This window comes from Leishmania major, chromosome 20 (genome assembly GCF_000002725.2).
Source record: "Leishmania major strain Friedlin complete genome, chromosome 20".
NCBI lineage: Eukaryota > Euglenozoa > Kinetoplastea > Trypanosomatida > Trypanosomatidae > Leishmania > Leishmania major.
In genome coordinates, this window is record NC_007261.2 from 534,715 (window position 1) to 561,423 (window position 26,709).

Here is a 26,709-nt window from a genome sequence, read left to right on the forward strand (position 1 = left end):
CCGATATCAAGTGTTGCTGGTTTATCTCGAATTCACCTCTCAGACGCAGCGCACCTGCTTTGGACGTCGCGGTTGTTTTCTAGTCTCCCTCTTTTCCCTACTTGATTCTCTCCAAATGTTTTTTCTCTCATTTAGAGTCTCGGTTTCCCTGTTCCCCTTGTGTGTAGCTTATTTTTCCTGTATTTCGCCTCATTCTCTTTTTTATGACTGTTATTATTTTTGCTTTGCTTTTCCCATCTACGCCTTTTTTGTTTGGTCGTCGTCTTCTGCCACCATCACGCCTTGGTTTTCTGTCTTTCCTTCCTTTGTCACCCAGCAGTTTTTCTCTTCTGCAGTTTGCGGAGGAAATGAACAAAGAAGCTCAAGAAACGGAAATGCTCTTCTGTTCTTTCGTTAGTCCCTCAAGGAAACGCCAGTAAGAATGGCATGGATATATCCGTTCGATGAGGTGATGCAACTAACTTTGATTCTTTGTTCGCTAGCGGTCCATAAAGATGTGGATCGTACTCTATTGTACCTTCTTTGTTCGTGGCACTGGATTGAAGGGGGAAAAGCGGAAAAAAAACAAAGAGGAGCAGGATTGCCCTTCACAATGCACGTCCAGGTGCTTACACTCCCAGCTCACGTGCTATTCTATCTTGTCTGCTCTTCATCGTATGCGCACATTCTTTCAGCCGCCCCTCTCATTGCTGAATCTGGTTTCCTCATTTCACGTGTTTGAAGACTTCTTCACCAGTTTCCCCAGGAGGTGGAAACGCAGAGGCAGAAGTGCCAGAGAGTGCGTCATTGCGTAGAAGGAAGAGTGCGATTCGAAGAGAGGAGTACAAGAGTTTTAGAGTGGAGGACGAAGTGCTTGCCTGATGAGACGCACACCCTTCTGTGTCGACAGGCAGGCGCTTGGCTTATTCCCTTGATACGTTTTCTTCTTTTTTCTCTCCTTTATTTTTGGTTTCGCAATACTATGAACCTTCTGCTTTTGCCTATTTTCTTTTTCCCTTTCATACGTTTGCATGCGAGAGTGCGTGTTTATGCGTGTGCGCCTGCATGCGCGCGGACTTTCGATGGTACTGATTTCCGTTGTTTAATGTGAACATGTTTTGTACTCTTTTGAAAAGATGAAAAGGCGTGCTGGATCGGCATTACAAGAAGAGTATCGGCGGGGCAACATCTTTGACAATTGGGACGCAAAGACGCAGACTAGATATAATGCCTCTCTTCACTCTTTTTTTTCGGACTTGTCTTTTTTCCCACATGGTTCACCGAACGCAAACGCGGTGAAAAACAAAGCGAGATGGATTACGTGAAGAGTCCATGCTCATGATACGTGACGACCGCACACATAAACGCACGCGCACATGAACCGAACGGTACGACAAAAGGAAGAAGGTCTTTGCTTCTCTTTCCCAGTTTCAATAGAAAGAATGAAAGCTACCCACCTTCCGTTCCTCTTTACGCCCTTTTTCTATACGTGGCTAGTGCGGGCGGGGTTATTTTCTCGACTCTGTGTAGGGCCATTTCGACCCCCTACTCATCGGTCTCAAGCAAGCAGCTTTGGCTTCTTCCAAAAAAGCAAGATCAAAAACCAACAGCAACGAAGAAGTTCGAGTAACACCATCGACGTAAACCGACAGTGGAGCCCTCTCTACCCCACGCCTGACACATTCGAATACGTTTACAGCAAGCCAGAGGCGATGGGGGGGGGGAGCCTTTTGAGCGCATTCACGGGCACAAAAGTTGCGCACATTGCGCTTGGCAAATGCGCCCACAACTTCTGTCCTCGACTACTCCCTCTCTACTCGCCTCGGCTAGTCTATGATTTCTGGCTCTCGGTAGCGACGGAAGAGTCTCTCAGCTATTTCTCTTTCCCCTGGCTCGCACACCTTCTCTCTACGTATTCTCATGAACTAGAAAAAAGTATTTGCTCTCTCCCCAAACCTCTTCCTTGAGATCATCATTGTCTCCTACCTCGGTTTATGAGCCTCTCTCGCATCGCGCTTTGGCGTCACTGACAGAGCAGCCCGAAACAAACCGAACTCGCCAAACTGTTTTCTTTCCATTTCCCCACCTTTGACGAACTGCAGTCTGCCAGACCTGTCTCCAAACAACAACTAGTTTTCGACTCCCCCAAGAGGAAACCAAACACACCAACCATGTCGCACAACGGCACAGCAGGTGAGTGGCGAGAGCTCGGTGAAGAGCAGCCAACGCTATCCTCCAAGCCCCAGGACGCAGCGATGAACACTTATGTCACCAAGGAGGCTGACGAGGGAGAGCGTGCCGAGTACTTAGCTCAGGAGCCCCACTCTCCTCAATATTACTTGGCGGGCAGCGAGGCTCAAGTAGTCCCGCAGCAGGCTTACGAGGAGGAGGCTCCCCAGAAGTACCCGGAAGAGACCGGCAATAACTATGACGCTCCGCAGCACGCGTACGAAGTGGTGGCCCCTGACAACGCTCACGCCCCCTCGATGCCTGCGCCGCATGCTGCCGCTGCCGCTGCCGCTACGCCGCCGAGCGCGATCGTGAAGCCGCGGACGCGCAACGTGAAGAGCGTCGCTCGCTGGGAGGCGGTGGAGTATGACCTGCGTGACGGCAGCGACGATGAGTTCGAGCTGTCGACGTGCATGGCACCGGTATACGAGGGCGAGGGTAAGGAGGGCAACGAGGACGCGAGCGTGTTCAAGCACGGCGAGCCGGATTGCAAGGGGGAGATCTTGTCGTGCTTCGACGAGCCGAACTTGCTGTACCGGATCATTGACCCGAAGGCGAAGACGTGGGCGTTTTACAACGACAGCCTGCAGTACGAGATGCATGTGCAGTTCATATTTGGCAAGCACTCGAAGCTGCAGGCGCTGGAGAACACGACGCTGCGGCAGAACGAAGAGGGCCAATACGTGATGGAGGTGGTCGTGTACCCGACGGAGACTGAGATGTTTTTACAGGGCACTGCGAACGGGTTCACAAGCAAGCTGCGCGCTGTGCCACTGACGGAGGACTACCACAATGCGCGCCGCGGGATCACGGAGGAGCTGGTGAACAACGAGGTGGCTGCGATCCAGCAGGTGACGAGCAGCGACAACGCGGAGGACGTGCTGCAGGCGTGCATCGACAGCGGGATCCCGTTCGTGGACCCCGAGTTCCCACCGTGCCAGGCGTCGCTGGAAGCTGGCGCGAGCAAGCCGTTCAAGCCGTTTGCGTGGGCGCGGCCGCAGGCGTGCGTGCCGGAGGAGATGGCGTCGCAGGTGCGACTGTTCCGCGCGAACGTGAGGCCCGGCTGCGTGGGCGCTGGCGACCTCGGCGACTCGTGGGTGATTTGCTCTGTTGCATCGGTGTCGGAGGACCCTGCGCGGCTGATGGGGATGTTCCGCCACCCGGAGGGCAAGGCTGCGGCACAGCGCGAGCACGCGGTCGGCGCGTACCGCGTGACGTTCAACAAAAATGGGTGGTGGCGCAGCGTGCTGGTGGACAGCTACCTGCCTGTGTCCGGCGGCAAGCTGAAGTACGCGAAGAGCGCGACGGACCCGGCGGAGATCTGGCCTGCGATCCTGGAGAAGGCGTACGCGAAGCTGCACGGCAGCTACGCGAGGATCTGCTCCGGCGACCCGCTGCACGCGCTGCAGGACATGACCGGGTTCTCGACGATGCGCTTCGACGATTCGCTGACGGACGACAAGGCGAGCGACCAGCTGTTCAGCGACCTTGTGCACGGGACTGCTGCAGGGTACACGGTGATCTGCAGCACGCCCGGGCGCGGGCCGCACGACAAAGACCAGGAGCTGTGCGAGGCGTACGCGCAGGTGGGGCTTGTGACCGGGTGTGCGTACACGATCCTGGAGGCGAAGCACATCGAGAGCAAGGACCTGCAGATGGTGAAGGTACGCAACGTGTGGGGGCGCGGCGTGGAGTGGAGCGGCAACTGGGGCAACGACGACGCAAAATGGGACGCGAACCCGGACATCGCGGAGGAATGCAACTTCCAGAAGGCGGAGAATGGGATGTTCTGGATGTCGTGGAAGGACGCGCGGAAGTACTTCAACGGTGGTGGCGTGTGCTTCACGCACCAGCCGGCGTACGACTACCGCATGAACTGCGTGTTCACGGAAGGCGTGCCGTCCGCTGTGCTGGAGATCGAGGTGCGGTCGCCTACGTGCTTCACGTTTGTGATTTCACAGGACGACAAGCGGTGCCAGGTGAACGCGTTGGAGTACAAGCCTGTGATGATCAGCATTGCGGAGCCCGTGGAGGACGGCATGTACAAGGTCGTCATGAACTCCTCGGCGAACGGCGCGCGGCCGACGTCGGACAAGTGGATGTTTCTGCAGGCACGCGACGTTTCACTGATCCACAAGCTGGACGCTGGGAAGTACATTGTCGTGCCGCGCATCATGCCGTCGGATGACCCGGTGGAGCCTGTACCGTACGTTCTGGGGATGATCTGCGACAAGGAGGTCGGCAACGGCGACGTGAGCGTGAAGTTCAAGCGCCTGGACGCTGGCAACCGCGTGTTCGAGAACTTCCCGAAGTTCGAGCCGGAGCTGATGGAGGTGGAGCAACCGGTGCAGTACCAGAAGCGCGCGCCGGGCGAGGCATTCCCGATGACGCAGATGGGGGAGGAGGTGATGTAGAGGTGGGGTTTTGGTACTCTGTGGGGAGATGCACAACTCCTGAGAACTGATTTGGTACCTCGGGAGACTCTTAGCTGTTTCTCGAACTGCCATGGGCTATCGGAAGGCTTTAAGACTTCTTGTAACGTGAGACGTCTTGCTGAATGCTGAGCGGAACACCACAGTCAGGGATGCGATGAGGGAAGGCGGAAAGGGTTCCCACTCTGCACCTTCTGTCGCGGGACTTGCAGATAGTCGCGCCAGAGTGCTTGATGTGGTGTCGAGTATCACGCGTCGCTTCCTTGGCGGCACCAGGCGCGCTTGTCGACTGCTCACCGCAGCGCGAAGACTTTTTTCACGAGGCCACTTTTCATTGTGGTAACCTGACGTAGGCGGGTTATCGACGTGGAGTCGAACTTAATATTGAGCTTTTCAAAATTGTCCTCTGCTTTTCAGACAGGAGTTTGCTTCCTTAGTGCTTACAGGCTGGGATGTGGTGCTCCGTTTTTTTTTTTGTTGTTTCGTGTGGGGGATGATATTGCCTCTTGTGTTCATCTAGCACCTCTGAGACCTTCACCTGATCCCCGCGCTGTTTGCAGACGCGCGTCTCCCCACAGCGATTTGTCAAGGCGTTTCACGTGTTGTTCGCTGGCGGCTGTCGATGACGACGATGACGGCAGAGCTCATCTTTCCCTTCTTCGTGATCCTTGCAGGAGGCTCGTATCGCCAGTGTGTGGTCTCGATGAAGTCGGCGCTTTTGCTTCCCTGATAGTGATGTACTGACGCTGACAGCTCTTGTGGCGCTGTTTGTTTGCCCCCCTTTTTTTTTTTGCGTGACTCTCATTCTCTCTGGCGTTCCATTGGCGTAGGATGGAGGTCTTTCTCTTCCGCCATCGAGCCCTATTGCATTTGAGACACACCGGTTGCATATCTCTTCTTCCTTTCTCGTAAGTTAAATTAGCTGCTCTCCGCTTTTATTGTTCATTATTACTTTACAAGAGGGCCAGGATGACGTGTGGGCCGACGGCACCCCCCTTTTCCTGTTTTTTGCTCTGCGATGACTTGTGAACTTGCGCCCGACGGGATGTATTAGTGTTCTTTTTCCACCTTCCGTGCCATTCTTCTGCACTACAAAGTGAGTGACTCCACTTCGTGAGAACAAAAGTCTTGCGACGAGGAGCCTCACGCGAGCAGGACCACCTTCTTTTCCTGTATTCCTTCTCGTAGCGCTGCCGCACAAGCCTGCATCAAGGCCAACGAGGTAACAAAAGAGAGAGCGAAAGCGCCGCGTTGAAGCCAAGCACCGGCTCGATGTCCACCGGCATACCCCCTCTTCTTTCCTTCTCTGTTTCGTTTTGCCTATTGACCGTGCTTTATCCGTTTTTTTTTCGTCAATGTTTTTATCCCCTTATTCCACCGACATAGTTACCCATTCACCATGCTGTATTCGTTTGTTTGTTTCTCCTACGCTTAGGCTCGAACTCCCTTTCCCTTTTGTTTTGTTTCACTCTCTGACCTCTATCGCGCGTACACACTTCTATCAAAGGAACAACGAGGAGGCAACTAAATTATGCCCTGTTTCTTCTACCGCAAAGCAGGGCACTTTGCTTTGCCTTCACTGTCTTTCTCTTGTGTGTCTCGGCCAGGTTCGTCTCTTCGCCTTTTTCCTTCGCCTCCGTAGAGGGACAGGACATTCATCTCTTTCTTTCCTGTCTCCCCAAAGGCGTGCTTCACCTGTATTTATACAATCGAAAAATACAGATACGTTTCCCCATCCCTTTCTTCCTCCCACTTTACTACGAATATAGGCTGGATGCTGAGCAGCCGAACGAAAATCAAACACGTTGCTGAGTCGGCGATGTCGACAAGCGCGCATCAGAAGCATGACGACCCGAAAAGAAGAATACGCGACTGACTCTCGGTGTCGTCGCGGTTCGGGGCACCTCGCAAAGTGGTCGAGACGTTCTCCGATCGGAGGCGCTGAGTTCGCCCAGCTTCCCTTTGCGTGTGTGTCTCCCTGTCCCTCATATTGGACAGCGCCTGCGACAAAGCACCAAGGGCAAGTTTTTCTTTTTTTCTCTGTTGCAGTCTCTCCGCCTCACTACGTGCCACGCTCTTCCATAGTTTCTGCCGAACATGTACTCCTTGCACTTTCCCACCTCTGTGTCCTCGCTTCTTTCTCCTCCACGGCTCGCGTAACTGCGTGACGTCTCATGGCAACGCCGCCTTTCCCTTTCACCCCACACATCAAATTCATCGTCTTCATAATCTGAACGCTATGGACTTTCTTTTCCAGAACCGGAAAACGTGTACTTGCACTGGTCTATATATATATTTTTTTTTTATTGCTTCTGCATCTCTTGTACGGGTCCTTTTCACAAAGAAGGAAGAGTCGCTCTCTTGCCTTCCTGTCTTCGCTTCTTCATTTTTGGCATCCTTTTTTTTTCGCACATCACCCCTCACCGTCGACTACCCTTCCTCAGCAAAAGGCCGTCTCTGCCGCGCGTATTTTTGTGGCCTTCATAGTTTGTCTAGAAGCAGCTGCAGCGATTCAAAACAGTGTCGTCTCCTTCAACCCTTCTTGCTTCGCCCAGGTGCATCCTTTTGCATCTCAAGAGCTTCCTTGTACAGAGAAACAGTGGTGGCGATGACGGCCATGAACGGCAAGGTAGACGAGTTCGATGAGGGTTCCGTCGTACGGAAGAAGTACGGCCCCAACGACTACCGGTACGGCGAGCCGGTGTACAAGGGCGATGCAACTCCGTGCTTCGAAGACGGCCTTCTCTTCCGCATTGTGGAGAAAAGCAACAACCGCTGGTCCTTTTACAATGACACCACCCATACACAGATGAATGTGCAGATCGTGTTTGGCCGCAACTCCTCCCTGCGTGCGCTGGAGAACACAGAGATGGTGAAGCTGGAGAACGGATCCTACCGCGCTACTGTGACGGTGTACCCAATGGAGACGGAGCTGTTTGTGGAGGGGCAGGTAAACGGCTTCACTAGCAGCATTCGTGCTCTGCCGCTGACGGAGGACTACCTCAAGGACATGGCTCGTCAGGATTACGAGTTCATCAAACAGGAGACGGCGACCTTGTACAACGCTGTGGACAAGAACGCTACGACTGATAACATGGTTTGCAAGTGCGTGCAGAGCAAAATCAAGTTTGTCGACTTTGCCTTCCCGCCGGAGCAGAAGTCGCTGCAGATCGGCTCTCTCATGAAACTGAAGGTGCTGGCGTGGGAGCGCCCGGGTATGTTCCTTTCCGACGAGAACGCCCGGCAGGCGCGCCTGTTTCGCAACGGCGTCCACCCATCCAACATCGACGAGGGCGATTTGGGCGACTCGTGGCTGACGGGCGCGATGGCAGCGTTGTCTGAGTTCCCGGACAAGATTCGTGATATCTTCCGCCACCCCGAGAGCGTGGAGCAGGGGCAGAAGGAGCGCGAGTGCGGGATCTACCGTGTGACGTTGAACAAGAACGGCTGGTGGACGAGCTTGATTGTCGACGACTACCTGCCGGTGGCTGGCGGCCGCCCAAAGTTTGCCCGCTCCAAGGGCGATCCGGCCGAGCTGTGGCCCTCCATTCTCCAGAAGGCGTACGCGAAGGTCTTTGGCGGCTACGGCTTCATCGTCGCTGGAGACCCGCTGCACGCGCTGCAGGACATGTCCGGATTCCCGTGCTCCTCCTTTGATAACGCGTTCGTGGAGAGCACCATCAACGAGACGTATGAGCTGTTCGCGCACCTCAAGAACTACAGTGACCTGGGCTACCAGCTTGTGTTCACCACCCCGACCCGCGAAGCCATCATGACGGCTCGCGGCGCCATCAGCTGCGGCTCCCCTGTGCAGGCGGAGCGTGTGTACGAGAGGTCCAGCCTGCTGCTGGGGCACACCTACTCCGTGATTCGCGTAGGATACTTCGAGGAGCACGACCTGCGCCTTCTGCAGCTGCGGAACCCGTGGTCGCAGTCCTCCTCGGACTGGAATGGGCCGTGGAACAAGCGCGACGAGAACTGGAACAAGTACACGGAGGTGGCAGACTACTTCCACTTTGACAGCAGCGATGACGGCACCTTTTTCATGGAGTGGACCGACGTGCAGGACTACTTTGTCAGCTGTGGCGTGTGCTTCATTCAGAGTCCCACGTACGACTACCGCATCCGCGGCACCTTCTTCCAAAACGTGCCGACGACATGCCTGGAGATCTCCGTTACACGTCCGATGCTTATCAACATTATTCTCTCACAGGAAGACAAGCGTGGCACCGACAAGAGCGAGAACGCCCCCATCATGATTAGTGTGGCGCACGGCATGGGGGCGATGACGCCGATGCGCGTGGACTTGAACAGCGGCTTCGACAACGACCACCCGTCGCCCGAGTACGCATTCCTGCAGAGTCGTGACGTGAGCATGTTCTACGAATTCAAGCCGGAGAACTCGCCGTACCTCGTGGTGCCGCGTGCCATGAGCCAGTTCGCCAAGCTTCCCTTCACGCTAGGCCTACTGTGCCCGTACGAGATCGGCAAGGAGACGAGCGAGGTCCGCGTGGCCTTCCGCGCCCTCGCCCCGGAGAACCGCATCTTCGACAACTTCCAGAAGTTCAACTGCGAGACCGTGGCCACAGAGACGGAGTTCCAGGCAAAAGGCCCGAAGCAGTTTTTCCCTGACATCTACGTGGGTACGATCATCCAGACTTCTGACGACTAAAACGCGCCTCGGATTAGTTGGTGTTTTTTATTCGTTCTGTCCTTCACACCTGCATGCGTTTTCGCAGACATACGAAGAAGGGGCTGTTGTGGCGGCGGCGATGGTCGGGGATGACGAAGCGCAAGACTCATTTCTTTTCCATTCCGTAAGCCTCCGTTTTTTTTTGCCTGCGGGCGCTTGCGCCATCGTCCTGCCCCGCCCGCTCTGCCTCTCCCCCAAGCACTCCTCGATCATTGTCGGGGTCTTTTTTTTCGTCTGCGTTGCGCTTGCATCGCTGTTGCCTTCCGCATGACCGAGAGCAAAGGGGAGCATGCGAGGCTCGAATGTTGCATGGAGAGCCGCGCGCACCCGTCTCTCTTTTTTTTATCTCTGCCCCGCCCACTCTTTTTTTTCTGTTCCTCTACCATAGTTCATGTCCTTCTTTTTTTTTTCCTCCTCTTTGCGTGTTTTCGCTCGGCCCTTGCCGTTCTTGCTCGGTCTTCTTTCCGTTATGGTGAGGTTGTCGCCATTTTCCCTGCATGTGTGTCGTTTTTCTTGTTTGCTTTTCCTTCCTTGTGTGTTGGTGGCGCGTGTGCGCGGGTGGCATGCCTGTGCCTTTGGCGCTTCTGGCCGGCGTGGCGTTCGTTTCGTTGTACCAGGGAGGGTCCAGAGGGAAAGAGCTTTCACCTGTTTTCCACTTGTCACCGCACCGGCCCATGTCCTCCGGCCCATCCTCTCTTCCTCCTACGTCGTTTTCGTTTCCCCCTTTCAGCGCCTCGCTTTTTTTTCTTGTTTCTTTCTCGTGCCGTTTACCGTTTCTATTCGCTTCTCATCTCCCGCTATTTTTTTTTTCACTTGCCTCTGTGCCAGTTTCGATTTCTGGTTTCTTACCTTATTTTTTTGTTTGGTCTTTTCTCCATCTATGTGTCTTGTCTTTGACTTTCCCACGTCCTCATGCTGTCAGGTGCTGATTATGCATGTCTATGTGTGAAGCATCACCTCTTTTTTTTCGTTTTGATTGTGTACACGGTCATCGCTTTCTTTTTTTTTCTTCGTCGTTGCTGTGTTTCACTCGCTGCTTGCGGTTTCTTGTCTCCCTCGTCTTCCCTCTAAATATTCCTTCTCTCTCTCTCTCTCGCTGCGACAGATGTGCGCCAGTGCCTTGGACCCCCCCCCCCCTTGGCTTGCGCCGCGCTTTTTCTGTTTTGGCGACGTCCTGAAGGCGGCAGCGGCGGCGACAGGTGCGGACCCCTCTGAGGAGAGATCCACTCGAAGCCTTGAGCGATCAAAGCAACGGATGGACTGACTTGTGCCCGGTGTGTCGATGTCTCGCCTGCCTTAGCGCTTTGTCGACATCCATGGCAGAGATTCGCATGAGGCACAGCGGCACAGAGCCAGAGAGACAGAGAGGAGAGAGGGGGGTGGGGCACGTTTGTGGGGCGGTCAGGGAAAAGAGGGTGGTGGTGGTGTGGGGGGGAAGGGAAGGCTCGAAAGGTCGCCCAGCAAAGGAGCTTTTACACCCTCGTTTTTTCTGCGTTTATCCCTTTGCTGGTTCTGTCCTTTGTGCTTCTCTTGTTCTCGTGCGTGTGCTCATGCCCATCTTCAGAGATTATATATATGTGTGTGCATGTTTGTGTGTGCTAGCGCTCGGAGCGCAGAGTGGGGGATAGGGGAGAATTGTGAGTGTAGAGGCGGTGATCGCACGGCGTGGGTCATCACGCACCGTTGAGTGCGACTCATGTGGTCTGCAGCAATACCCTCCCCCTCTTCTCCTTCACTCCCCTCATGGTGTGTGCTTGTGTGTGTGTGTGTCTGTGCTTCTACTATGTGGCATCCTGCTGGCTTGTGCGCTCGCTCTTTTCCATGTTTCTGTTCATCGTGGATACGCGCTCGCCATAAGCCTCTCTCCCCGTCGCACTTACTCCTCTCTGTTGGTACGCTTTTTTGTCTCTTTCTTTGCTTTCTCATGTGACTTTCTCTCTCTCTCGTCTCCGACGATTTGTTTCTTTAAGGTGAAAGCGATGCTGTGAGGGGCGCTACTGTTTGTATTTCTCCCTCTTTCGCTGTGTTCCGCGCTCTTCTGATGAGGAGGCGCAGCCACCCCATTTCTTTCGTCTCTTTGTGACTTTCCCCTCGTTTTGCCCGTCTGTGCATGCGTCTACGTGTGTGTGGGTGCGGCTTAGTATTGGCACTTCTTTCTCCTACGTTTTCCGTGGATGTCTCCCTCTTTCCATAAGGTATGCGGTGCGCTCTTTTCCGTTATACATATGCGTGTCCCTCTCACACAAGGGAAGTGCCCGTTTTCTCGTTCAGCACGGCTGCCGCTCTGCATCTCCATCTTTGATTTCAGCTTCTTCTCCCGTTTTTTATGTTGGATTCGCTGTTCCTCCCTCTTTCAAGCGCTCTATTTCCATCGCTTGAGAGCAGTGTAGCACTAAGAAAAGAAAAACAGAAGAGTAAGTAGGGAGCCTCCGAGCGTGCGCAGTAGTCTCCATGGTCAGAAAGAAAGTAACCTCTCTCTCTGTGTGCGTCACATCTGCGCGTCTCTCAGCGACCCTGCGGCCTCCCTTGCTCAGGCGATCCGCTCACTTCTTGCAGGGAGGGAATGAGGTTGAACATGCGCCTTTTGCTGGACTTGCTTGCCTCTCTCCGGTGCCCCCTCTACCCTACGGAACTAGAGGCCGGTTGTTGTCTGATTTTGCCGCGACGGAGCCGCCGCTGATGTCATCACTGACGCGCATAGGCGGACCGTGTTTTTCGCACCACTCTCTTCGAGATGGCAGTATGTGCATCTACTTGCTTCCACCCCTTTTCTTCTCTTTCTCACCTCTCCCTCTATCCACATGCGTCCCTTTCGTGACATTGATACGAGTGCATACCTTGATCTTTTCCTGCGGTTGCTCCGACCGAACACTTAACCCTTCGGCCTTCCCTTCCCCCTCCCCGGTTTTCATTTCTTTCCTCGCATTGTCTGCGTGCCGTCCAGACAAGGCGGGTGAAAAGAGGGCAGCGCTCGCTACAATTCTGTGTAGATCTCAGTAGCGCGTGCGCTTGTTTTCTTTTCCCTCTTGTGTATTGTGCGCCATTGCCTCCGTGCGCGTGCCTCGACACGTTGTGGTTGAGACACACACGCGGACATGCGTCTCTGGCTCCGTTTCCTCCTCTTCTTCCTTGGGTTCGTCAGGGGCTGAGCGACGCGTTCCAGCAGTCGGTGATGATCTCCGCTTTGTTGCAGCGTTTGCGATTCGTCTCCTCGTTTCCTCCCGCCTCCACACATACACGCACACACACACACACACACACACACGAAGCAGCGCACGGCAGCCACATTCCGACAAGCCACCACCTTCCTCCCCCCTTTTCCTCTGACTCTTTATCCCTTCATCCCTCCCCCAATACACCGACCGACACACACTTCAATACAGTACTTGTGTTGCCAAACCCTATCCGTTCTCTCTCTCTCTTTACGCACATATCCACTACGCCGCTGCATCCATTGCACACCAACCCCCCTCTCTTTCCGAATGGGACATTTGTTTTCTGTCCTGTTTCTTTTTTTGCTTTATTTTTGTTACTACTGTTGTCCTCCCCCCCATCCTGCACCGTCTCACTCGTTTCCATCTGCATCTGGCTTTGTCAGTCTCTCCCGCGGTTACTTTCGCGGCTGTGTATGCTTCTGACGTTGTCTTGCTCTATGTGAGCTCTCTCCTCTTCCCTCCCATTTTCTTCGTTTCTCCTCGGCTGGTGAAACGACTGCTTCATCCGCTTCTCTTAGCGCACCTTCAGCCCTCCTTTTTGTTTGTCCATCTGCCTCGCCGGAGCTCGCGGGTCTGCAGGCCGCCGTCCGGAAACGCTCTCCAGTGTGGTTTCGTGCTTCGTAAGAGGGACACTCGTTGGGGAAGACGAAACGGGGCGGCGGGCATAGGCAACGGTAAGGCGGAGGCGTAGACGGGGGGGGAGGCGGTTCAGCATTTGTCTGCTTGGGTAGGGCTCGGAGGCAGGGGAGACAGGGAGAGCGTACGAGCACGAGCTCGCCAGTGCGCAGCTGATCGCGGAAAGAGAAAAAAAGCCTAGCAAGCTCTGGGAGAACTGCCCGCCATGTTCGATGAGTTTCGTGAGGACTCAGTAGAGCCGCTACCAATGGATGCCAGTAAGAGCTCACCAACGCCATGGGTGAACTGGGGTCCGTCCATTGACGGCGAGGCTACGCCGTGCTTCAAGGGCGGTTTTCTCTATCGGATTATCGATTCCAAGAAGAAAGTCTGGGCTCTGTATAACGATACGTTCGTCTACGAAATGCATGCCACCTTTATTTTCGGGCCTGTGTCGAACATGGAGCCCATCACCGCCTCGCTCTCTGCGTCGGAGAGCGGCGGCGAGGTGGATGAGAGGAACCGCGTCGTCGCCAGCGTCGAGGATAACGAGCTGACGATCTCCATGGTTGTCTATCCGATGGAGACGATCGAGTTCGCCCGAGGCGACAAGTCGAAGTACAGATGTCACTTCGACGGCAAGCCGCTCTCAAAAGAGTACCTTCAACGCGAAATAGCCTTGGCAAACACCGAGCTAGAGAGGAACAAGATGACGCTCGCGAGGTTCACCCACACCTCCACAGATCCTGAGGATGTGCTGGCGTTGTGCAAAAAACACCGTTTGGTGTTCATAGACCCCTCCTTCCCTCCTGGCCAGCACTCGCTTGACGGGGATCGAGGTCTGATTGCGCCAAGCGGGTGGAGGCGACCGGAGGCGTATCTGCCTCTCGCGTTGAAGGGTCAAATTCGTCTGTTTCGGCATCGTGTGACTCCCTCTGCCACACAGCGTGGCGAATTGGGCAATTCGTGGGTGGTGAGCGCCATGGCGGCGCTGGCGGAACGCCCGGACTACGTCAAGGATATGTTTCGGCACCCCATCAGCTCCGAAGAGACGCAGCGAGACGAGGCGGTTGGGGCGTACCGGGTTTGGCTGAACCAAGACGGTCTCTGGCGGTCGGTGCTCGTCGACAGCTATCTGCCCGTGGTGGGCAAGCAGCAGCGCTACGCCCGCAGCGCCAACGGGCCGTGCGAGATGTGGGTGTCTTATCTCGAGAAGGTGTATGCGAAGCGTTATCACAGCTACAGCAACATCGCCGGCGGCGATCCGCTCTTTGCAATTCGCGACTTCACCGGATTTCCTACGTCGCGGCTGGACGCTCGCTTTCGCGAGTGTGCCACGGACCCGGTGAAGAGCGATATGTTTTTCCTTCGCATGGTACGCGACTACGAGAACGGGCACCTTGTGCTACTGAGCACTCCCGGCAGCGGTGACCCGCGCTCTGCCCATAGCACATACAAGGAGAAGGGCATTTTTGTGGGCTACGCCTATGCAGTGCTAGAAGCTCGCGCGATCGAATCGCCGACATTGCGGCGGAAGAAGGTACCACCGCTGCGGCTGCTGCGGCTGCGCAACGCGTGGGAGGCGGCGACCAAGTGGAGTGGCAAGTGGTCTGACGACTCGTCGATGTGGCAGGCGCACCCGGAAGCGTGTGTTGCGTTTCCGCAGCACAGCGGGAAGGATGGAACGTTCATCATGGAGTGGTCGGAGGTGCTGGGGATCTTTGTCGGCTGCGGTGTTGTGTTCAACCACTTCGGCTACACGGACTACCGCATCCCCTTCGAGTTCCGGGGCTCTGTGCCGGACCTGTGCCTCGAGATTCACGTGACAGAGCCGACAACGTTGACGCTCATACTGTCGCAGCCAGACAGCAAAGGCACGGTGAGGGAGTCGGAGGACTACAACCCTGTCATGATTTCCATAGCGTGCGCCTCCTCCGCCAAGACGAGCCCGGTTTCCCAGAGTGGCAGCAAGCGTAGCAGCGGGACCTCCAGTCACTCCATGATGACGGCCAGTACGCAGCTGGTGGCGCGTGATTACTCTCTCCTCGTCAATTCCTCTGCGGACGCCGAGGCGCCGTCAAAGAGCTTCACGTTCTTGCAGGGCCGCGACGTAAGCGCCATATGCACGCTCGTCCCAGAGCAGTCGCCGTACCTCGTCGTGCCACGTCTGCTCGTGCAGCAGTCTAGCGGCAGCAACGGCACGAGGGCGTCCAGTGCGGCTGTGGCCTCGGCATCAAACAGCGCTGTGACGTGGCCATGCGTGCTCGGTGTTCTTTCGCAGCTTGCCTTCACCCCAAACGGACAGGCACACGTTCATCTGCGCAAGTTGCCAGCGAACAGTCTCGTCTTCGACAACTACCTCAGCTTCGCCAACGACTCCGTGGAGGTCGCGAAGACCTTCTACGTGAAACGCTCCGGCACCAGTGTGGTGGAGCGCAGCGCCTCAGAACTACAGTAGACAGACCAGGGGGTGACGTAGCCGTTGGGCAGAAAGGGTATCTGAGGATCAGCGGATGGGGAAGGAAACAAACAACAGAGGAGCAGCGTTGCACCGCGGTGCCGTGAGTGGCCGAGAAGTCAGGCAGATCTGCAAGAGATCACCACTTGTGGCTGAAAGCACTTTTCACAACTGCGGAAAGGCGGTGAATGGCGGGGGAGCGAAAGAGAGGAGGGCTCGTGTGGTTTCGCTGTCCAAGCACGGATGACAGGGATGGTGCTCTGCCTTGCCCGTCTCACCTTTGGCGTGTCCTCTCCTCTTTTCCTGGACGGCTTCTCTGTTCCACGTTCACCTCCATTCTCCACACTTGGTTCCTTATTCCCGTAGAGGATGCCGATAACGATGCCGTGTGTATGGCGCCTGTGCGTGTGCGTGTGCGTGTGCGTGTGCGTGTGTGTGCTGTGACGCACGTCTCTTCTCATTTTTGTCATGTCCTGATTTCATTGCCCGCTCTTCATCACCGACAAGCGGAACCAAGCGAGGGAGGGGTGATACCCCCCTTTTTTCTCCCCCGTTCTGCGGTGTTGTTCTCTCTCGTCTTGTGTTGACCTCTTCTCTTTCCTAACCAACACAGAAAGCTGAAACAATCAAAGAGGCAGGGAAAGCAACAAGAATTCCGCGGGAGATGGGGTGGACGGAGGCGAAATGCGAGCCAGCCACCAAGCAGCGACTTCAGGCTGGTAGTGAAATTACAACAAGCGGTTTTCTCATTTATTCGCATGTGTCGCTCCTTCCCATATATATAGAGGGATGTGCAACCACTGGGCTACTGCGCCCCTGCGTGTGTGTGTGTGTGTGCCAGTGCTGGTTATATATGGGGTATGCAGCAGCAGGGATAATACCGTTGCACTGTGGCCACTGAGTTTTGTGGAGCGAGCGAGTGGGGAGACGGAATACCAAAGAGCAAGGGCAGCGGCACAGTAGTAAAGAAACGCTGCTACAACGACTAACACAGCTGAAGAGAGCCAGAAGAGTGTTCACGGCCCCCTTCTTCCATCCATCTTTACTTTTTTTCCCGTGCCGATTGTATATTCCTCCCACGTGGGCAAAAAATCAAAGACACGCGTGTGAATTGCGTTGTTGATTAGAAGGGGAACGTGCTGTTATATCTATTTCCCTCCATCACTTACCCTTCCTCAGCATCTTTTCTACCCCGTGTGAGCGTATGTGTGCATTGTCACTCTTCACGTCAGGCCTCTCTCTTTTCGTCTTTCTCTCTGCCCCTGCCTGCCCGTCTGCTTCTTTCTTCGTGTGTTTTGTTTTGCCCTTTTCAATGCATTTTCTTTTCGTTTTCGATGGTTTGCCTTTGTGTCGTACTCATCGCGCAGGCGCTGACAGGAGAAAGAAATCATTCGACACAGCAAACCAACAAACTGGAAAGAAGACGAGGAACCAGCAGATGCCCCGGGCGAACCGCAATAAGCGGCGAAACTCCTGAAACTCATTCTTTTCGTTCAGCTGCGTTGCTTTATACTCGCTCTTCGATCACTCTCGAGTGCAGACGAACAACAACAAAAAGAAACACTGCATCGGTCACACGCTTCCCCACTTTCCTTTTCTTTTTTTGTACGCTTGTGCGCTTGATGGTCTCCAGTGCCTTGACTCCTTTCTTCGTGCCCTTCTCTCTTTCACCAACCCGCCACCAACCTCCTCACCTCTTCTTATACATGTCTTTTTCTCTTTGTTTCCCTAACGTTTGCGAGGTGCTCCTCCTTTTTCTCTGTTTTGCTTTTGCTTCGTATCTCCGTCTCTCTCTCTCTCTCGCTCGCTCGCTCGCTCTGTGTGCGCACGTGAGATTGCTCTTTCGGCTCGATTCTGCCCTGCCCCCTTGTACGCGTGCGCGGTGCAGCCCCTCTCTCCATCGTTCTTCGTGTTGTTGTTATATGCCCAATCGATGCCGTTTTCTCTTCTTTCTTTTGCACTTTTCCTGGCCCCCTCTTCTTTGTTCACCTTCGTACTTGAGCTTCCCTCATGACGCGTGGGCACCGCTCAGTGCATCGTATCTCAGGGTCCACTACCCACGCACTGGGTGGTGAAGCCAAGCAGCCCTCCCCAGGCCTATCCCCTGCCAGATGCAGAACCACCTCTGGTAGTGACACGGTCAGGTCCTGGATGGCGTTGCATCGGAGCGACCTGGGTCAGCGAACACGTCTGCGCCATCCATATGATAGGCAGAGCGCCAGCGTGACGCGAGCGCATATCCCACCCCCCGGCCCTCGCGCTGCCTACAGCGGTGTGGGGAGGCCGGAGCCACCGCGAGGGGAGGATGCGCCAGGCGGCGACCGGCATGATGCGGGAGCGGCGGTGAGGCGTGTCTAGGGCTGCTTCGCGCCACGCGATGTAGGGCCTGTGACAGGCCTGGCCGAGTGGTGTTCAGCGCATGATATATATATATATATATGCGCCAGAATGGACAAGTTGAAGCAAAAGGAACAGGCGCACGAGCTGCGCGGGCATCTTCTCGTTTCTGATCTTGCGTTGGTTCTAACCTCTACCGTTCGTCTTTATATGCTTATCTTTTCCTCTCTTTTCTGCGTCGGCTCTTGTGTGACTCTCTCTCGATCTCGCTCTCGTTGCATCTTGTGTCGCTGCTCGCTTGCCTGTGTGTGCATGTGTGTGAAACTCTTCATCGCTTGCACTGGGCACGCCACGCACCCACACACGCACACCGGTCGCTTGGCAAACCTTTCTTGACTTTCTGTTTGCGTTTCTGTTTCGTGAGTTCCTCGGAGGTGCGGAACAGTGGCTTAGACGCAGCGCGGGCCTCAGTAGAAACACAGAGGAGGAGAGAGGAAGCGGAGGGGAGGGCGGGGTAATGGCGGCGCCGGCGGAGGGAGCTGGTGGCCCCATGTGTGTCGTTTTTGTTGCTGCGTCGGGTGTGCAACAGCCTTTGGCTGTGCGGTCTTTTTTTTTGTCGCCACCCCCTGTGTTTTTCTTCGTCTCTCTGTTCCCTTCCTCTTTGGTTCTCCTATCTCGACACGGGCGCTGCGGCGTTTCGCTTCAGCGGGACCGGTGTGGGGGGGGGGGCGAGGCCGTCGTCATCCATCCCGAGGCTCAACCCGAGCCTCACCTTTCACCTCTCCAACACGGAGAGCCGCACCAGGGCCCAGAGAGGCGCCTGGCACCGATGGCAGCCGTAGCACTCAGCCTCTGGCGTTTCTAGCGAACCACACGCGTCGCAGCATTCTTGGCTATCCCTCCTCAGCGTCCTCGTTTCTTTCTTCGTCGCTGACATCCTCAAGCTTGCAGGAGGCTGTGGCTGCATCGGAAGCCCCAGGCGCGGCAAGAGCTTGTCCGCCGGATGGCCGTTCAGGTCCCCACGCGATAGTCTTATGTTGCTAATGACGGCAGGGATGAGCAGAGGTGCAAAGGGCCATTAATGACGAGACGCCGAGCATCGGCTACCGCGCGTGCTGTGCAAGATGACATCGAAAAACAAGAACGGACTCGACATCGGAATTGGAATGGGTGGCGACGCTGTGTCACTGGAGGAGCACACGGCAGTCTTGTTGACAGCCCTCATGAGGCCCCACTGTTGTCTGAGGCAGCGTGTATGCGGTGCATCCATGACGCCAACCACCTCGCCGTCCTCGTAGGCGCTCGATCACCAGCTTGGCACGGTTGGCAACCCAGACGGTGTTGTCAACGGCTACCACCAGGTTTCCCACAGGAGCGCTGACGCCTTGGCCTTGGCGTCCTTGCTCGAGCCGTTCGTTTTCGAACCGGCCCAGCCGCAGAGGCCGAAGGCAAGCGTCGGGACTGCGACGACTTCCTCCGCAACTACGTGGATGCCTTCCATGACGGCGCTCTTTGACGAGAGTCTCCTCTACCGTGTGGAATGGAGGAGAGCCGAAGGTGCCGACGCGGCTGCAACCGAGGTGGTTGGTGGCGAGAACACTCACGTTCTCTGGTGCTTCTTCAACGCCACTCATGTCTACACGATGGGAATCCACGTCTCTTTCCCAGTGTTGGCGAGCTGGACAACAGCAGAAACTTTGCCACTGAAGGCGCTGGGGATGACGCGGCTGGAGTGGGCGGACGCGCAGGAGGATTCGGGCTCTCCGCTGTGGCATCGACGACGGCTCCTCGTTGCTCGGGCAGCGTGCCCGCCCCTGAGCTGCGTGGCGTTTGTCGAGGATACCGTGGGGCCCTTTCGCACCGCCGCTCGCGCTGTTCCATTGTCCACGGATGCCCCTTTATCGGTGCCGTCGCCCACCTCGACGTAGCGTGCACGCCTCGAAGCCGAGCTACACCGCCTTCCTCGCCCCCTCGCTTCCATGACAGCGCCTGTCGTTCTCAGCGAAAAATCTGTCAGCGAGGCCGTCCTGAACGCCTGCGTGGCTGCCAACATTCCCTTCGTGGCCGCAGGGTTCCGCGTGGGAGAGATGGCGCTGTGCGGGAGTGGAACGCACTGCACCGGCTCCATCGGCCACGACGGTGCCCCGTTCACGTCGCCGTTCTCAGTGAGCCATCACTTTAGCTAAGGGCTCGATAGGAAACCGGTTGCCTGGGGGCTCGCGCCTCCGACCTTGTGCGGCGCCTTTTCGGCGAGCCGAGCGCCACTTCTTCTTTCTCCCCCTCCGCCCGGTTGTCATCTCGAACCCGGCGAGCTTGGCGCCAGCTGGGTGATTGGCGCCATGGCGGCGGTCGCGGAGCACACGCACCACCTCCTCCGCATGTTCCGCCACCCCCGCAGCCAGCAACTGGGGGCCGCCGAACAGCTCCTCGGCGCGTATCGCGTGACGCTGAACGTGCGAGGGTGGTGGCGCAGCGTCGTGGTCGACGACTACTTCCCCATGACGGAGGGCAGCAGTTACATGAATTGCGCGCACAGTCACCGTGATGTGCGGGAGCTGCGGGTGCCGCTGCTGGAGAAGGTGTACGCTAGGATGCGTGGCGGCTACTCTAACATCATCACTGGCAATCCGCTCATGGCTCTGCGTGACTTCACCGGTTGGCCGTGCACCCGCTACGACATCGCACACTTCAACGACATTTCTGTGGTGTCGTCTAGCTTTGCGTCGCGACTCATGCGGTACGACCGGTACGGGTTTCAGGTCATCCTGCACACGGCACCCCGCTTCGATCCTGATGGCATGATGCTCCAGACCGACGTAGCTACCTCACGAGCAGAGATGTCTCTGCCTTCAGCGGCGGAGGCTTCCGGGCGCGGCGCGTGCACTGAAGCAGGGGCGGTTCACGGGCTCCTCGCCGACATGGTGTACCCCGTCATGCGCATCTTGCGGTTCAACGCCGATTCGTTTTATGCCGAGCTGACGCTGCTCCAAGTGCGGAATCCGTGGGGAGCCATAGCAGCGTGGAAAGGAAAGTGGCGGTGTGGCAGTCGCCTCTGGGAGCAGTGGCCACAGATTGCCGCGGCATGTGACATGCAGGAGTGCCTGCATCGTGACGGCAGTGGCGGCATGATATCGTCAAGGCACGATCTCCGAGACAGATGTGCGGCACCACCGGCGCCGCAGACAGCCACCACGGCTGCTGGCGCCACCACTACCGCGTGCGCCTGTCGCCGCAACCAGTACATCTGGGTAGAGTGGTCAGGGGTGTACCAGCACTTCTCCGGCTGCGGCGTCATATTCCGACTCCCCCTTCACCACGACTATCGCGTAAAAGGGGTGTTCGACACCACCTGCCCATCTGTGTGGGTGCGGGTGTCGGTCGCGGCGTGCACCTTCATAGGTGCCATGCTCTCTATGAGCGACACAGTCGGGGACAGGTCCTTGGCGGCGACGGACACGGAAGACGCGAGCACATACCCGCTCATCATGCTCACGCTGGCGCGAGAGGAAGTTGGCGTGCTGCACGTCGTGCGCAACTCGCAGGCTGACCCTGACAATCCGACAACGCGCTTTAGCTTTATGTGAAGTCTCGACGCAAGTCTCTTCTACCCACTGACGCCAGAGGACTCGCCATACTGGCTGATCCCTCGGGTCCTCGCACCCCAGGTGCCCAACGCTGCTGCCGCTGCTGATGGCTGCGCGAACGCCCCAGCACCGCATCCTCCACGGCTACCGTATGTGCTTGGTCTCTTCCTAGAGAAACCAGCAGGAGAAAACGGGTGGCGAGCCGAATTCTACCATCTGCCGCCGACATCCGCAGTCTTTCAGAACCACACGTCGTTTTCTCTGGGCAGCGACGTGCAGGCTGTGGCGACCATGTTCCAGGCCAAGGCACCTCACGCGGCCTTCCCGAAAACTTATGTGCACACAGAAGTGTCAGAGCGGGACGCAACACCGGTGGACGAGTTTGCTCACACTGCTCAGACGTGACGATGCCGCGCATGCGCTCACGTCGCAACACAAGCGCCTTTTTTTTCTGCCCTTCTCTCATCGCGGCTCGTGTGTGTGCCGCCGTTGGCAGTGCAGCGCCTCTCCTTTTCGTCGTTGCTGCTCCTCAGGCTCATAGTACTGGACTTGGTCGAGTGCTATCTGTTTTCCTCCACCTCGCACACACTCTGTCTGCTCGCCATGTCTCTTTTCACCTCCTTTTGCGCTCCGTGATGTGCACACCGCCGATTTTTTTTTTGTTCGCACCCTCCCTGCCGGCCTCCTCATCGTGCACGTCTTCTTCCTATCTTGCTTTCTCCACCCCTCCCACCGCCACCACCACCACCACCTAACGCAACAGCAATGGCAGTGGCACGTGCTGCAGTTAGGCCGTTGCTGTGGTGATGGGCGAGGGCATGTGGAGCCGGTGGAGGCTGGCCTCTTTTCGTGCGTGCGTGGCTTCTGTGCTTGCGTTCGCACAAGAGGGGACTGCTGCCCAGAGCAGGGCGGTGAGGTCAAGGGACGACCTGTCTCTTGGCGAAGGGACTGAGCGAAGAGGCGGCAAGAAACGAGCTTCACTCCGCTTTTGCGCAGCAGCACCGTGGCACATGGGCAACCTCATGAAGGCTTGTACGGAGGGATGTGGTGTAGCTGTCAAGGAACATACACACTAACACATGCTCTCCCGCGTACTGCATGTCGAGTTGCTATGCTGTGCATCAGATGATCGGCAGTCAGGCGTCTCTTTCTTCGCTTTCACTACACAGACTCGAGCCGATGTCTCTGCCTCCCTGTACTTATCCAATCCTTCTTCCAACGCAACTCTGCTGATCTTTCTCCCTCTCTCTGCATGTGTACGCCTCGTGGCGCATGATATCCGCCTTTCCCATCTCCAGAAACAAAAACAAGCACACCTGCACATGCACCCTACATAAACACGATCGAACTCGCTCTCTCCTGACCAGCGCTGCATCCAGGGATCACGTCAGCTCACGCCTTCTTTCGATCGTCTTCCTCTGCTCTCTCCTACAACCGACTAATCAAGTGCGCGCCGTTACACAAGCTCCGTCTCAGCCAACACTGCGTCGTTTTCGGATTGATATGTGCATCGGGCGACGCAAGTCGCGCTGCTCCTTCCTCTGTTTACACCCCTCTTTTATGATTGGTGCGCTTGATTCTCTTTCTCGTTTGGGCACGTGTCCGCCCGATCTCTCTTCCCTCTTGCCCATCTTTTTCCTTTGCACATCATGGGTTGCTTCAACTCGACCGACGCCGTGGCCGATCAGGACCCCGCGAGTGGGTACATGTACACGAAGCCCAATGCGAAGGGAACAAAGGAGGCGCTCTTCGGCGGACTTCTCTACCGCATTACCGACGAGGAGGAGGGCGGCTTGGCCTTCTACAACAACTCGAAGGACTACGAGTTTCACATCAAGTACCTGTTTGGCGCCGATAGTGAGCTGAACGCGGTGGGCGACACCAAGCTCGAGATGCAGGATGACGGCATTCTCGCCGAGGTGGTCGTCTACCCGTTGGAGACGAAGCCCTTTGTGCAGGGCACAATCGACGGCTACGAGACCAAGCTCGAGGCACTGCCGCTGTCAGAGGAGTACTTTGCGCTGCACCCGGAGATAGATGAGGCGGCCTACTACCGCCGTCTCGAGGCTCCCAAAAGCAGCCGATTTTAAACCTTCCTCCGAGGGAAATGTGGTGGAGTCACCTCCCTCTCCACACCCGTGTCTCTTCACGCCTTCGCCGAAAGCGGGGGCGGTGCTGCTGGTGCCTGTGCGTGTGCCCGTCCTCTTCTTTCTCCTCTATTTGCCTTTGGTTGCTCGCCCGCCTCATCCCCTCTACGTTTTTATGTGCACGCCAGCGATGTTCTTCCGCCTCTTTCTCTCTGTGCATGCATGCATGCATGCGTGTGTGTGTGTGCGGGGGAAGTGGCGCGTCTTCGTTGTCACTTCGGTGTGACTGCCTATCCACTTCCATGCGGATGCGAGAGACGAGAAGGTTGGTGGTGGTGGGGGCGGGAGAGGTGCTTCTTCTTTGTTCGATAGCGTATCTGTAGTGGCGTGTCCCTCTCCTTGTTCCGTCTTGTGTTTTTCATGTGCTCCCACAGTTTGTCTGTGACACCGCTCCGCCACTCGACGGCGAAAGACAACGGCATCTGACCAATGACCAATTCGCTCTCCACGACGAAAAGGGGGAGAGAATACACGTGGAAAGCAGAGCAGCAACACCGAACGAAAGAAAACGGCGGCAACGGAGAGAACGCCGCTCGATGGATTCGCCTTCAGGTCTTCTCTTTTTCATGTGTTTCTACTATGTGTGTCTGTCGTTGTTAACGTTTGTCAGCCTCCCTCGCTTTCCTGTCTATGTGCGCAGCCTCTTCTCCCTCGCCTTTTTCGTTGTGTATGCTTCTGCACGTTTGCTGCCATCGTTTACTGTTTGTAGTTTGTTTCGCTCTTCTTTTCCAGGACGGTACCACCCCCTCATGACGCGTGGGCACCGCTCAGTGCGTCGTATCTCAGGGTCCGCTACCCACGCACTGGGTGGTGAAGCCAAGCAGCCCTCCCCAGGCCTATCCCCTGCCAGATGCAGAACCACCTCTGGTAGTGACACGGTCACGTCCTGGATGGCGTTGCATCGGAGCGACCTGGGTCAGCGAACACGTCTGCGCCATCCATATGATAGGCAGAGCGCCAGCGTGACGCGAGCGCATATCCCACCCCCCGGCCCTCGCGCTGCCTACAGCGGTGTGGGGAGGCCGGAGCCACCGCGAGGGGAGGATGCGCCAGGCGGCGACCGGCATGATGCGGGAGCGGCGGTGAGGCGTGTCTAGGGCTGCTTCGCGCCACGCGATGTAGGGCCTGTGACAGGCCTGGCCGAGTGGTGTTCAGCGCATGATATATATATATATATATATATGGGCCAGAATGGACACCTTGAGAAAAGAATTTGTATGTACGGCGTTTATCCACCCGATAGTGATTTTGATGATCGCGCATGTTCCGTTGTTGCTTCTCCTCCCTTCCCCCATCTCTCTCCTTTTCTTTCTTTGTGTTGCGCATGCTTAATGTCGATGTTGGGCGGTGTTATGCATGTGGTAGTGGCTGCACCTGATTTTTCTTCGTTCTGTCTCATGTCTCATGTTTTTCTTTTTAGAGGGGGAGGGAGGGGAGCTGTTGTATGTCTTGTGTGTGCGTGCGTTGTTGGCTCCGCTCGTCACCTCGCTTCGCTCTCCTCATCTGTGTACTCATGAAGTGTACGTGTAACTCCCCCTCTTTGTGTGTGTGTGTGTGTGCCTCTATGTGTTCAGTGATGCATGGGGATGCAGCTGCTCCCCCAGTCGTTCTCTCTCTCTATTTCCAGCTCTCCTGTTTCAGGACAACACCTATTCTTTCGTTCTTTTCGTGCTAATGTCCTCTCTCTCTCTCTTGTATGTGGGTTGATGTTTTCGGGTGGGTGAGGTTGAGTGCTCTCTCTTGTTTTCTTTTCTCTCGCCGTTATTTCGGTTTTGTTTCCCTTGCATTCCTATCCTTGCATCCTCCCCCGCTTCTCGCCGTCTCCCAAGCTTCCCACATTGTCGGTCGTGTGTGTGCATTCATGATGTCGAGGGCTGCAGCGCTGGCAAGAACGGGAAAAACGAGGCACACGAGCCACATCCACGGACGGCAAAGAGGTGATACCCGACCCCTCTCGCAAGCCGCGTTGTGCACGGGAGCGAGAGGCGAATGAGGACCATCATGTGTCATGTGTGGCCGACCTTGTGTGCAATGCATCATTGTTGAGGAGGCCACTGCTTGTAGTGCGTCAAGCAGAAGACCAGCATGGCACACGGATGTCCCCAGTGTAGTTGAGCGAGACCCTTGCCCACAATTTGTGGACACTCGGGTCACTTGCACATGCCCCCTCTGCTCGGTCTCTGAGAGGCTGTGTGTGAATTCGAGGAAAATCTATCAAGGCTGCGCCCCTCTCCATCTACCTTCCTCTTCTCTCATCACTGCATCCCCCCTCCTCCCCATCCTCTCCCGTCCTCCTCACCGGGACACGCACAGCTCGCTGCACATTAGCCTCTATCTCGCGCTCTCTCTTTTCCCTTTGTTCGGAGTGCTGCTCGCTCGCCTCCCTCCCTTCTCCCTCTGGCTCATCCTCTCTTCTCCACTCCACACCACTCCGTCCCCCCCCTCCCCACTCCACCCCAGCACCTCCACCAGCGCCTTCTTCAGACATTAGCACCGGCATCTCGGTGTGCTTGTGTGCGCTGCGGTTCTCTCTCCCTTTTTGTCTTCCCCTTGTCAGCTTCCGTTGAATAGGCACTGGCAAGCCTCCCCCAAAAGAGAGCGGGTTTCACGGCACCGCGATGGGGTCCAGGATCTCCAAGGAGGCCGCTCCCGTGACCTTCAAGAATGGCAAGCCCACCGTGAAAGGGACCAAGACATACCCGATGTTCAGCAACATTCTCTACCGCATTGCCGACACGGAAGCCAGGCGTTGGGCTTTCTACAACGATAGCAAGGAGCTTATCATTCACGTAGCCGTCCTCTTCGACTATGACTCGCAGATAGTGCCGCTGGGCGACACCACCGCCTTCCGAATCGATGACCCGGATGAGGGTAACGAAGATGACTTTGGCAAGTATCTCTGCGAGGTGGATGTGCGCCCGCTCGAGACCCAGATGTTCGTTGAGGGGTCGGTGACGGGGTGGCGCGTCGACACGCTCGAAGCCCGCACGGCTGAAGATGAGCGTGGGTACCGCCTTTAG

The 26,709-nt window shown here is 56.3% G+C and overlaps 6 protein-coding genes across 6 annotated transcripts; all 6 read left to right on the forward strand.

Moving 5' to 3' along the window:
* Window positions 1-2,150: 2,150 nt before the first annotated feature.
* LMJF_20_1185 (putative calpain-like cysteine peptidase) lies at window positions 2,151-4,622 on the forward strand (the record flags this gene model as incomplete). The annotated part of the gene is made up of 1 exon (XM_001682818.1): window positions 2,151-4,622. The coding sequence occupies one exon, from the start codon at window positions 2,151-2,153 to the stop codon at window positions 4,620-4,622; it is 2,472 nt and encodes an 823-aa protein (XP_001682870.1).
* A 2,626-nt stretch (window positions 4,623-7,248) lies between these two features.
* On the forward strand, window positions 7,249-9,312 carry LMJF_20_1190 (putative calpain-like cysteine peptidase; the record flags this gene model as incomplete). Its single annotated transcript, XM_001682819.1, has 1 exon — window positions 7,249-9,312. The coding sequence occupies one exon, from the start codon at window positions 7,249-7,251 to the stop codon at window positions 9,310-9,312; it is 2,064 nt and encodes a 687-aa protein (XP_001682871.1).
* A 4,077-nt stretch (window positions 9,313-13,389) lies between these two features.
* Window positions 13,390-15,621, forward strand: LMJF_20_1200 (putative calpain-like cysteine peptidase; the record flags this gene model as incomplete). The annotated part of the gene is made up of 1 exon (XM_001682820.1): window positions 13,390-15,621. The coding sequence occupies one exon, from the start codon at window positions 13,390-13,392 to the stop codon at window positions 15,619-15,621; it is 2,232 nt and encodes a 743-aa protein (XP_001682872.1).
* A 4,676-nt stretch (window positions 15,622-20,297) lies between these two features.
* On the forward strand, window positions 20,298-21,542 carry LMJF_20_1210 (putative calpain-like cysteine peptidase; the record flags this gene model as incomplete). Its single annotated transcript, XM_001682821.1, has 1 exon — window positions 20,298-21,542. The coding sequence occupies one exon, from the start codon at window positions 20,298-20,300 to the stop codon at window positions 21,540-21,542; it is 1,245 nt and encodes a 414-aa protein (XP_001682873.1).
* A 1,649-nt stretch (window positions 21,543-23,191) lies between these two features.
* On the forward strand, window positions 23,192-23,632 carry LMJF_20_1220 (calpain-like cysteine peptidase, Clan CA, family C2; the record flags this gene model as incomplete). The annotated part of the gene is made up of 1 exon (XM_001682822.1): window positions 23,192-23,632. One exon carries the CDS (start codon window positions 23,192-23,194, stop codon window positions 23,630-23,632), a length of 441 nt encoding a protein of 146 aa, XP_001682874.1.
* A 2,675-nt stretch (window positions 23,633-26,307) lies between these two features.
* LMJF_20_1230 (conserved hypothetical protein) lies at window positions 26,308-26,709 on the forward strand (the record flags this gene model as incomplete). Its single annotated transcript, XM_001682823.1, has 1 exon — window positions 26,308-26,709. The coding sequence occupies one exon, from the start codon at window positions 26,308-26,310 to the stop codon at window positions 26,707-26,709; it is 402 nt and encodes a 133-aa protein (XP_001682875.1).